This window comes from Erigeron canadensis, chromosome 3, assembly GCF_010389155.1.
Source record: "Erigeron canadensis isolate Cc75 chromosome 3, C_canadensis_v1, whole genome shotgun sequence".
In the NCBI taxonomy this organism is placed as follows: domain Eukaryota; kingdom Viridiplantae; phylum Streptophyta; class Magnoliopsida; order Asterales; family Asteraceae; genus Erigeron; species Erigeron canadensis.
The window spans coordinates 4,027,525-4,039,933 of NC_057763.1; the positions used below are offsets into that span (position 1 = coordinate 4,027,525).

At 33.6% G+C, this 12,409-nt stretch overlaps 1 protein-coding gene across 1 annotated transcript; it reads left to right on the forward strand.

Annotated features, from left to right (window-relative positions):
- The first annotated feature begins 10,489 nt into the window (after positions 1-10,489).
- LOC122592841 lies at positions 10,490-12,135 on the forward strand. Its single transcript, XM_043765159.1, has 4 exons — positions 10,490-10,825; positions 11,358-11,450; positions 11,596-11,733; positions 11,828-12,135. Exons 1-4 carry the CDS (start codon positions 10,595-10,597, stop codon positions 11,867-11,869), a joined length of 504 nt encoding a protein of 167 aa, XP_043621094.1. The 5' UTR covers positions 10,490-10,594; the 3' UTR covers positions 11,870-12,135.
- The last annotated feature ends 274 nt before the right edge of the window (positions 12,136-12,409 follow it).

Below are 12,409 nucleotides of genomic sequence, written 5' to 3' on the forward strand. Positions count from 1 at the left end.
GTCTTTATCTAGAGGTAAAAAGACTATCTTCATAAGAACCTCCGGTTAAATAAGGTAATAATAGGAGAGTGTGAAAAGTTCAGTAACCAAATCCGTCAGTCAATTATCATTTAATGGACTGGTATATGTTGTAGTCTGAAACTGTGAGTTTTTGGGTTTAAATCTTGGTGTGAGCAAAATGTTCCCCAGAATGGAGACAGAGGTTTTCCCAATATGAGTTTTCTCTGGAATTGAAGTTGGATATATGAAGAAGCATGCCTCTAAGCCCAAATTTAACGTTAAAAAAAAATAATCATCTAATAATATTAAAAGTGGAGAAAAAATAGCAAAACTGCCTCGTTATGAATTGTAACACCCGTAGTTTAAAAATAAGGATTTCCAAAAACTTTTGCCTAACGGTGTTAAAAGAAGCGGAATTAACTTTAAAAGTCCAAACCAGTAAAATCTGTTTGGTTTATTCATTAAATGGTGTTACTAGCCATATCATCAAAATAAGTCTAAATGGAAATCCATCGGTTGCCCAACATTAAACAACCGAGTACATTATCAATACAAGTCATTAATATTTAAACATAAAACAAATGTCTAAAGCGAGCAACCACTATGGGTAAACTATAGCTAGCTTCAAGATCATCTACCCATGCCTCACATCTTCTCACATCTACCTGCTCACTATTGTTGGACCTGAGGGCATTTAAAAGAGCAAGTATTAGCTAACAAATTAGCTAAGTAAGATAACACATAAATTATAAAACGTTTGTCCATTTAAAATCTTATATAAAAGTCATATTAAGTCGTTAAGGCACATATCCTCAAACATATCATCACACTTACATATCATATCATCAACATCATTCATATTAGAATGGGTCATCCTAAATGTGCCTAGTCATCTTTTGCATCATCACATATCACATTTGAACATCTTTATAATTGTGACAAAAGTCACGCATCTCATATAACATATGTATCTCGTTAAGTGTGACATAAGTCGCACCCGACTAGATGAACCACCATTCAGTAGTACATCAATGTCGTTAAGGAATGGCAAGCCAATCCAGGAGTAATCCGTATGTTCAATGACAATGGGGCTGGTAAGACCTTCCGTGTTACTCTTCACGTTGTACCATGTTGCAAGGAGCCACCCAAGTAACCACATCAACGCACTTAACCGGGCTAGGGCAAGTACGGGTTAAGCTTAACACTTTCACATCAAATTTACGAGCTCGATTTCACATCACATATAGTTTAGGTGTTTACACAACCTAAACAATATCACATATACATCTTTTACGTTTGGGTCCTTAAACGTGCACGTGTCATGGCAACTTAATAAGTCTAGTGAACTAGATGAACAAGCCATGTAATCATGCACATTTCACATATCATCATCATACATCACATTTTATAGCATTTCATTTCATATCATCACATCGCATACATTGTTACATCACGTACATTGTCATATATCATTGCATATTGTATATCATTACAACATTGCATAACATTTATCATCTTAGTTCGTACATCATTTTATATCATATCATATATTAAGCATAAATAACATCTCATAGCAATACGTATCATTGGGGTAGCATTTCAGGCTTTTATATGCACCTACATAGCCCATATCACCTCTCGTATAATCCCGAATACCCATAAGCAAACAAGATACCATTTGGGATGTTATTATATGAAAACTATGTTTATGTTGAACCCTCAGCGTGTCAAAGTAGTGTATCTTACCTCGTAGAAGCACACAACAAATGATAACGTAAGTTACCGAGCTTTGCAAGTATTCCCGACTACCTATAATCATTAAACGACATAATGAGCTATTAATTACCCATTATTTATGGTCATGACTCAAGCCTAGATACCTATAAATATCACCCATGACAAGACTTGATGCATCGGAGGTTCGTTTAATACTTTAGAGCTTACATAACTCGACGGAACATGGAAATCACTCACTAAATTAACCTTTCTGTAAACTTGACATCATCCTCAAATTTAAAAATCATTATCATTAGAAAGTAGACTCTCTCACGATTCCGTGGATAGTTTATTTGTCAAAAACGGAGTTACGGTTCAAAAATTATGATCGTTTAAAAATGTTAACAAAATCAGTCCCTAACGGGAGTTACTAATATTTGTAACGGGAGTTACTAATATTTGTAACGGGAGTTACGCACCTAACGGGAGTTATGAAAATTTGTAACGGGAGTTACCGTGGAGGTATTATCGCAATTACCCAGCTAACGGGAGTTACACAACCGTAACGGGAGTTACGACGACCAGACGTGAAAAACAACTTCAAAACCTAACCAAACATATCTCCAACGGATTTAACACAACTCCAGGTCTTATGAACATCAAATACACTTAAAATAAGACCAAAATCACTCATTGAAAACACCAATTAATCCTTGAATCATATACCAACTTTATACAATCGATTTAAAACCCGTAATGCCCTAAAATCGATTATAAACGTAATTGAATCCAACCCAAACCTTAAAACCAGAAATCAATGGGTTGAAAGGACTTATTATGCATAAAATCAATGTGTCTAATCATCAATTACCTGGAGATAGCAAAGGGGATGCAAAACTTGATCAAAACACCATCGAATCACCCAAACGACGATGAAATCGAATAATAGAATGCTATGGAACCAAGGGGACAGCTAGGGCTTCAAAGGAAGAGTATAATCTCTGTGTTATGAGTCTAATGATATGTTACAAGACCCTTAACCCGTTTTTGAGTTTAACCCTATGTCAAAAGTAGTCCCTAAGCTTCCAAACGACTCATATTAAGCTCAAAACACCTATAGGGAACACTTACAACATATTAAACACTTTAAGAACCTCTAAAGGCATTTAAATATACCTTTAAACACTTATACACATCAATTATTAAGGCATTAAAGCCTTGCATTTAAAGCATATTAAACATGTAGACGCATTGAATCATCTAAAGACTTGATAGACACGGAATTTTGACTTAACGAGTAAAGTCAACCGTTAACTAGAAAGTTCGGGATGTTACATGAATAATGTATATGAAATAGCATTTGATGCTTTTAATCCATTTGTTACTTTGTCATTGTTTTTCTCCGAGATTATTACCTATGGATATAACTAACTATGTTAAAATGTCTGTTTTATGTAGTTATCTTGTAAAATGTCTATGTAATGTAATGAACTTTTAAATTCTTGTTATTGGATGTATCAGGGTACATATGACAACAATATAAGCTATCACGTGTAAATTTTTGATTGGTCATGTCCATCCAATAATCGAGATTTGAAAGTTCATTACATGATATAGACACTTTACAAGATTTTTACATAACTTAGACATTTTAGCATAGTTAGTTACATCCATAGGTAATAATCCCTTTTTCACCATACGAGTTGGATTAATTAACTTCAAGAGCTGAATTTCCATCTTTAAAATAGTAACAAATCTTTTGTCCGTAATCATCGTTAAGGAAAAAGTTTAAACAATGGTTTCGTCCTAACCTATATTCCTTTTTTAGGAAAGGTGAATTTCGCTTAAAAATTCATTTCGCAATTCAACGGCAGGAGGTTTAACATACATTGTCTTAGCCGGGTACGCGCTAGAGAGCTCCCTTGAAGTAGAAACTCCTATATTTCAAATCGGCTGATAGGAGAAAATCCTCTACTAATCCAACTGAAGACACAACAATTTCTCTGATTTCCGCAATCATAATCATTTTTCCGATTATATAATCCTTTTTGTTTTGAAAAGCGAGACACTCTAAAAAAAAGTGAAGGACAAACAACCGTTTTAGAAGCGGTAGCTTCTCGCCTCCTTTATTCCTACTGCCTCCTTCGGTGAGAAGTTCCCTTCCTTTTTCTTTTTGTAACAAAAAAATAACTGATTGGTCTGCTCAACAAAGTGGACCGCTGTTTGGCTGACCCCCTTCCTTCCATTCGAGTTGACCCAAAAGTACCATAAGAAGGAATGGAACCGCTTGAGAGCGTTTGAAGTTTGGGTAAAGACGACTGACTTTGGAAACGAAAGACGAACCAATTTAATTTATTCTGGTTTCTGATTGAGCATAACGAAATCAAGGTTTATGAGAAAGTCAGCAAAGTTTCTATGATCTTCTACCTTTGCGTAGTCTCAATCAAGGACAGATTCATTATGGGGGCAGCGGGGTCAACTGCTCCCACTCCAATTTTGGTACAATGTACATTTTTAAAATTTAAACGGTATATTTGTAATTTTTTAAAAAAAATTAAGGAAAAATGAATAGACAAACATACAAATATTATCTTTGTTATCATAAGCATATTTTTTAAAAGTCATTGGTCATCGAAATATTAATTTTGAGATAGATCTTTTCCATTAGGATAATAAAAAACTTGAGTTGTTTTAATTTAATAGACTAAATGAAGAAAGTCTTTTTTTTAAAAAAAAAGCTTTCTTTGTTAGGGTATATAAATGTACGTGTAATACATTAATATTTTGTAATTGTTTGTGTAAAAAATATTTTCTTTCAAATTATTCTATATATTTATCACAAAAAACTAATTATAATCATCATAATTGTTATGTAGGAAAGATATATATAAGCTAGTTATTTCATTAAAAAAATACATTTTATGGGCCTCATGCATTATGGTTTATGTTTTCATTTAATAAGACCTTGTCCGTTATGTGTGGTCTATATATATTAAAAAAAAAGCTTGCAATTTTTAAATATGAGTGTTATACCCGGTGTGGGAAATAAAATGCTTTTGAGGATCTATTTTCTATTCTCGAGTTAGGGCCCATTTTTTTACATTATCAAATACGACTCTAAGTATAACAAACAACTTTTAAAATTGTCCCCTCATACTAAAATTTATGACTCCGTCTCTGGTCTCAATCTACATTGACAGTGGAAGGCTCCACATCTGAGCCTCGTTAGATACAATAGAACTACAGAAGTGTAAGGATTCCTAACCCCAACCCCAACCCCAACCCCGTATGTGTCGACAAACACATTAAAAATACACCAAGCTAGTTTATTAAATTTTTTCTTTTGTAAAATATCATGGTAGTGGGGGTCACATAAACAACCACCACCATTATTTTTGTAGTGTTGCTTATGCATTAATATATATGGACTACGTACTTTACATTATTCACTGTACATTGTATTCTTTTACGATTGTGGTATAAAGAAGAGTTGAATGAAATGACCTTTAGACCCATGAGAAATATTGTCATTTTGGTCTCTTGTGGTTGGATGAGACATTAGAGCTAAAGATATGGAATGTCCCATAGCAATTTAGGCGAAACATATACTAGCCTTTATTTTAGCTAGGCTTGTGATGCGATTTTTAGAGGGGATCCTCACGTGGTTAAGCAAGCGTTACCCGACAAACGATATGCTTGTGGGTTGTGGACACACAATATAGGCCCTAGCTGTTATTAACATTATCATTGTTATCAACTAATATTAATAATCATGCAATCTACAGATTGATTAAAATATTTCGATTATTTTGTTTATGTAAGTAAATAAATTTTAAGTTTAACAAAAAAAATTAAAAAAAATATGAAATAAACTTGTTAATGAATCGAGGGAATAACATATGTATTTTCGATTTTTTTTTTTTACTGTATAAGCTAATTAAAAATATAAATTTATGATATTGGTATATTTATAATATGCTTATTTTCATAAATGCTACCATGAAAAGCATATAAAACTAAATGAAAATTCATCCACGAAATAATCATCTTTATTGAGTTTAATTAATATATTACTTGTGAAATAAAACCCGATTGAGATTGTATTAAACTTAGAAATACCATATAAATATTATGGAGCCTTTGTTTCCATATTAGTAATATTAAACTAACAAAAAATAAATAAAAATTTAGTTTTATTATCTATACTACTTATTAAAGAAAGAGAAAATGTCACAAATGGTCTCTGTGGTTGTTGGTATTCATATTTTGCCCCCTCTGCTTTTTTTTGTTGCAAATGGTCCCTTTGTTTTTCATTCTCGTTGCCAACGGTCCCTGTCATTAACTTCTGTTAGTTTTAACCGTTAAATCTCTCATGTGCATACCATGTGGGGGTATTTTAGTCTTTTACATCTAATACACCCTTCCTCTTTCCTCCTCCTTCTTTTTCTTCCTCCTTTCCTCCATGTTCTAGCCTGCTTCTCTCTCTCCATAATATCAACTTTTTTTTTTTAATCTATCTAATTTCTTTACATCATCATCTCAAAAAATACATACATTATTATATAGTAAAAAAAAATTGTTTTTGTTTTTGAATCATAATAATCATCTCAGGTACCGTCGCCTTTTTATACTATGAATCTTTATCTGTAAAGTTTGACTTTGTTCCTCCCATTTTTCATACTTTATGATAACCATATCAAATTAATGAACCCCATATTATAGAAAATGAGAGACACGGGCATAACACTTGTTTAGCTAATGAACAATTGAACCCATTTTTATCTATACCAACATAACAAATTTATGCGAAATCAATTCCACCCTACTAAGCACCACAATCATGATCCAAAAAAAAAATTAACACCCATCGCAAGCTTTATCCGAAGCTTTTTCTGTTCACACATTTACGATCCAGAAAAAACCCAATATATCTTCATTTTCGGCTGCTCCTTTTCCGGCCAAACTAGGTGGTTCAAAACGACTATGTAATGGAGGTCGACGGCGGTGGCAGTTCACTGGAGTGGCAGTTCCTAGGAACCCAAACTACCCCGATCTTCAACCAAGGATATAGTTGGCCCAACCCCACCCTTCCCACGATCAGAAAAAAACCTTGGCTTTTTGCGGCGGAGCTGCGGTGGTTTATATTTTTTCGGCAGCGGGTTTTTCGAACTAGGTTTTTGGGTTCCCATAGAAATATAAACTGAGGATAATGATTTGAGATTGTGACGAGCAGATGAATTTATATGTTCAAATGTTTTGTGAGGCTTTTTGGATTGGAAGGTATGTATGTATGATGCATATACATATAATGATTATATATAGATATAGATGTTGCATATATATATTATTAATTAATTAATTGGAAAGTCTTATGTATTTATCACAAATAGTCCATGTGATTATAAAATGGACCAAAAATGCCCTCACGTGGTATGCACGTGAGGGGTTTAACGGCTAAAACTAACAGAAGTTAGTGGTAGAGACTGTTAGCAACGAGAATGTAAAACAAAGTGACCGTTTGCAACGGGAAAAAAAATACAGGGGGCAAATTGCGAATAACGGCAACCACAGGGACCATTTGTGACATTTTCTCTTAAAGAAAGTACCCCCCATGTTGAAAGTTACATGAGGGAAATGTCTAAAATGTCCTTACATGTAATATTTTCATCTACCACCCTTAAGATATGTAATATTTTTACTTAGCACTAAAATATTTTTACATACACTACCCCTTAACATTAATGATTAAGTTATACTATCAATCCTTTATTTTTTAAAATATCCCCATTAATAATCTACATCAATCGACGTCTCATCTACCATAAATAGTCGCATCTACCACCACATCGTCGAAGCCACGACTACCGTCGCATTGCGCGGGTAACGTGCTAGTAAATATTGAAGAATATTCATTGGCACATGAAATGTTATGTGGGAATGAAAGGATAAATTCTAACCATTGGATCATCCGTAAAATACAAAATCTCACTTTTTATCTTTTACTGCATTTCCTTCTTCCCCCGTCTCCTTCCATCCACACATACAGACGCACCAGTCATCTTCTTCCACGTTTTTTACCCTCCTCTTTCGGCGACCACCACCACCCACCACCATAATTTCCGACCACCACCACTATCACCACCATCATCTTCGACCACCGCCACCAACACACAAACACATAGTCGTATTCTCTCTCTCCTCTTCCGACGGTGGTGCCTGCAAGAGCGATGGCGGAGTCTGCAAGAGTGACAACCTCTTTAGATCGGATAAGGGCAACCGCCCGTATCGTATCCACCGAAAAGCGAAGTTGATTATCGTCGGAGATGTCGTCGGCGATTACGCTATCGCCCCTGGAGATGATTATGACTGCTGGAGATGTCACCAGAGATGACGAATGAAGATGATCAGGGAGGAAGATTGGAGATAACTTTCATATTTGTTGATCTAAGGGTTCACATTCATCGATCCATTTGTTTCCACCAAAATTCATGTGTGCATATGAATACTACTCTATAATTATTTATCAAAATATAAGAGTATGTAAAAAGGTATGTTATCGTTATATTAGATAATGATTATCACATATCTATAATCAAATTTTATTTTATCTTTTTGAAAATAATAAAAAAGATATGTGTCTATCAAGTATTACATTACATTGTTTTAGTATGTTAGTAGATATTGTAACAAAGATTTTGATGGCTTCTTTCTAATTATGAGAAATAGTACTTCCTACCATAATTTGCGTTTATAAATCCTCCTACTTAGGGATCGATAATGGATATCCAACACGATGTATATATCATTTCGAATTAGAATTTATCATATTTCTTGTTTTCTCTTAAGAGTATACCTTATCGTTATTTTTAGTGAACAACCCTATGATTTAATTTTAAAATGTCGTATATTTTGTTTCAAAAAGCTTGTTTTGGAAATCACTGGGGCATAAAGATTTTATAATTAGGCCTGGAAATATATGGTTTCATTAATATTTTAGCCCAGGCCCATATGAGTAAAATTATTTTTTACCCAGTTTAAGGGACAAGAGTGTAGTCAGCAAAAAGTATCGGCAAGTTGTTTTGGCAAATTGACAAGGCTATAACATATGTATTAACTAGTTTTGTCAAGTTACATCGACATGTTAGATCAGTTAATTTTGGCCGATTGTGACAAAGATTAGCAAGTAATTAAAGAGTACAAGATTCCTTTTTTTTGTTTTTATTTGGTTTTTTTTTTCTTGCAAAAATTGGCTGTTTGACAACTACACTACTAAAATTGGCTAATTATTAGCAAATTTTGGCTACATATTGGCAAATCCATGTGACACAACCCTGTTGGTTAAAAACTTGCCAAAATTTTGATAAATTGGCACTACACGCCCCTAAACACCCCAAGCTTCTTTCAAGCGGACGCAAGAAAATATTCAAATAATACTCCTTAGTCCGTACTGTAATTCAATGTTTGTGCACCCTTTGATAATCCAAATCAAACTAGTCAAATTTTATATTTTGACTGTTTGACTACTAAGTTCAAGTTAACAGACTCATACTTCTGAATCTTTACTCTTTACATCTTGATTATTGTAGTATAATTATCAAGTTTGTCACTTTCCAAAGTTCATATTTGAATTTTATTAAATTGTGTTTGTAAATTACATATTACATATTGTAGTGTCTACTAGTATTGGCAGAGCTACATACACCTAGAAAGATGACTACATTACAACAAGGGACGATCGTCTATAAAGGGTTTACTGTATGAGGACATTGCACGCCTAGAGAGGATGCAATGGAACTTGTTTGAAGAAAACTTTTCTTAAAAGTTAAATAAAAACTAGTGTAACATTTATGTCAAGTTGTATTTGAACTTGCTAAAAGAATTCATGACCCCGCTGAGTAGTGTTTATAGAAGATACCATCCATAAAAAGGGTAATCTTTATACACAATTTCTTTTATTAAAGGTAACCTATTTGTTTTCGTTTGTTTAGAGGATCCCATTTCTAAAAATTTCACAATAAAAGAAACGTCGTTAGTTTTTAACGTCAGCCCTTCGTTAAGTGTCATGTCATCAGAATTGCTTATGCGACCTTTGATTTTGACTGAAAATATATGTGTGTGTGTGTTGTGTATAAAAGGAAATTTTGAATGTGTCTTTTTTGTTTTTTTGAAATACATAATGTTTTTGTGTATAAAAGGAATTTTTATAGAAAATTCGAGATTTGAATGTGTTTTTGTGTAAAGAAACATACATATATGTATTTTCAGTCAAAGTCAAAGGTCACGTAAGCAATTTTGATGATGTGGCAGTGGTGATGTGATACTTAATGGATGACTGACGTTAAAAAGTAACAATATCTTTTTTATTGCAAAATTTTTAAATATGAAATCCTTTATATAAGCGAAATCTAAATAGGTTACTTTAATAAGAAATAGTGTAAAATCGTGGATTTTCCTTTAAAATAATCCAAACCATACTTATGAATATATACATCTAGTCTTCTTGAATATCATGAAAAATATATTAGAAAATGTTGATCTAAAATGAAATTCAATTGATCAATCAATGTAGAAATGTTACCTTATGGCCCCATATTCACATGTTTAGCGTTTACCATGACGAAGTTGGTACCAAAAGTTCAAGATAAAGGGACTACCAAAAATTAATATCCCACCAAACCTTTCACTTTCATGAATCTAGTGGATAAGAACACCCAAATGCAAAATATCTCCGACATGGAAAAAATATCCTTGTGTTGTATGACTTGTATCTTCTTGTATAAAATCTTACAAACATTTTTCGAAAAAATATCTTTGTGTGGTATTCTGTTGTATAAAATCTTGCAAACATTTAATCTTTGGTGAAACACTTGAAAAAAAGATGGAAACTAGCACCAGACCAAGCCGAAGCGATGCACATTTGTCAAAGGAGGAAGAGGCGAAAATCGAAGGGGAAACAAGGGAGTACTTTGATGAGTTAGCACCGAGACGTCACACTAAACCACAACGTAGCGAGTACGCGACTCAATACGTTGATGCCATCCCCACTGATCAGGAAGATGGTGTTATTCCTGAGTATACCGAGTTTCAACACCTTGAACAAAACTCAGAGGTTTGTAATTCTTTGTACCTAAGCTTTGGTATGTTTTGAGCTATTATGCATTTTAGACATGGACTAATGACAACATATTTATACTTCATCTATCCCATAAAAACAAAACAAAACAAAACTAAAATATTGAAATGATTACAATATACAAAAAGCTAATTATAACTAAAATACTACTCAACAAGGATAATATTGGCAGTATGTGAAAAGGGTCAAAAGGAGTATATATTTCAGATTTGCAACTAAAGAACACAAACTCATGACCTCAAACGAATGAACACGAATATATATAGAAAAATTAAGATCCAACAAGGCAAGTACTAATGCAGTAATGCCCAGCTTAGGCTTGTAGCATTCAAGTGTTTCCATATTAGCATCTTCATGTAGATTTCGCCATTTCGGTATTGAAATCTAGTTATTTTCTGTTTAAAACTTTGTTAGTATTCAGTTTTTAGCATCAATTTAGAAAACCTATAACACAATAATGAACAACTTTGGGATTATCTTATATCATAGAATCTCTCTTTTCTTGCAGAAGCTGGATTATCAAAGTAATGAAGTGAGAGAGGAGTTTGTGGAGACAGAATATTACAAAGATCTTAATGGTGTGGACAAGCAACATCACACGGTATACCCCTTTTCATAAATAAAATAGAATGATCTGCTTTCCTTAGCATTTCACATTAATATTACAATATAACACACTCACCTATGTTGGAAACGAAAGAAACAAACATTATAGGTTACTTACATTATGATGCTTGATCTTCCAGACAGGAACAGGGTTCATCAAAGTAGATGGCACAAATGGGGCTGCCTTCAACTTAGGTTCTGAATCCGAAAACACTCACCATGCTTCCAGCAAAGGGAACCCGGCTACTAATGAGTGGACTCCAGCACCAGCTGATACGGTAAACAGTTTACACCATAGTTGGTTAGTCAATGATCTTTAATCTTTTTTTGTTACATAAATCTGAAGAGATTTTGGCGAACCTTATGTTTCAGGATTCCATTGTATCCAACAAACCTCGCAGGAGCGAAAGTTGAACTGGATTATTGATGCAAAGTTTGTGAAATGGCAAATAAGTTTTGTGACTGTGTTCCTTGTGAAGATTTCCAAAGGGCTTTCGTGTGTTGCTGAAACTAAGATGTGTTATGCTATTGAATAATAATGCATTTAGTAGTAGTATTTCGATTTGCTTTAACCTTATGCAGTAGCCATGACTATCCATCGCAAGTATGTAACGAAAGAAGGCTCTGTTTCTTTTAAGCCACCAATTGGTTTAATAATCCATTATTAGAACCATCTTAAATTTGGAGTTATTGAGTTTTAGACAATTGTAATTGGCTTTCCTTTTCCAATGAACCACTATTGTTAGAATGCAAAAAACACAAACACACACATGGAAAACAGCAAAGCATTAGCAACCCGGACTAACCAAATATGATGACACAGATTCTATGGATGTAATTAACTGTATTTATCTTCATTTCTAAGTCCCATATCTTGTAATCAAGCCATCAAGGTATCTACAAAAAGGAAATGAAAATTCTGGACCAGGTAAAGAAAATTTTTTTAACTATCCA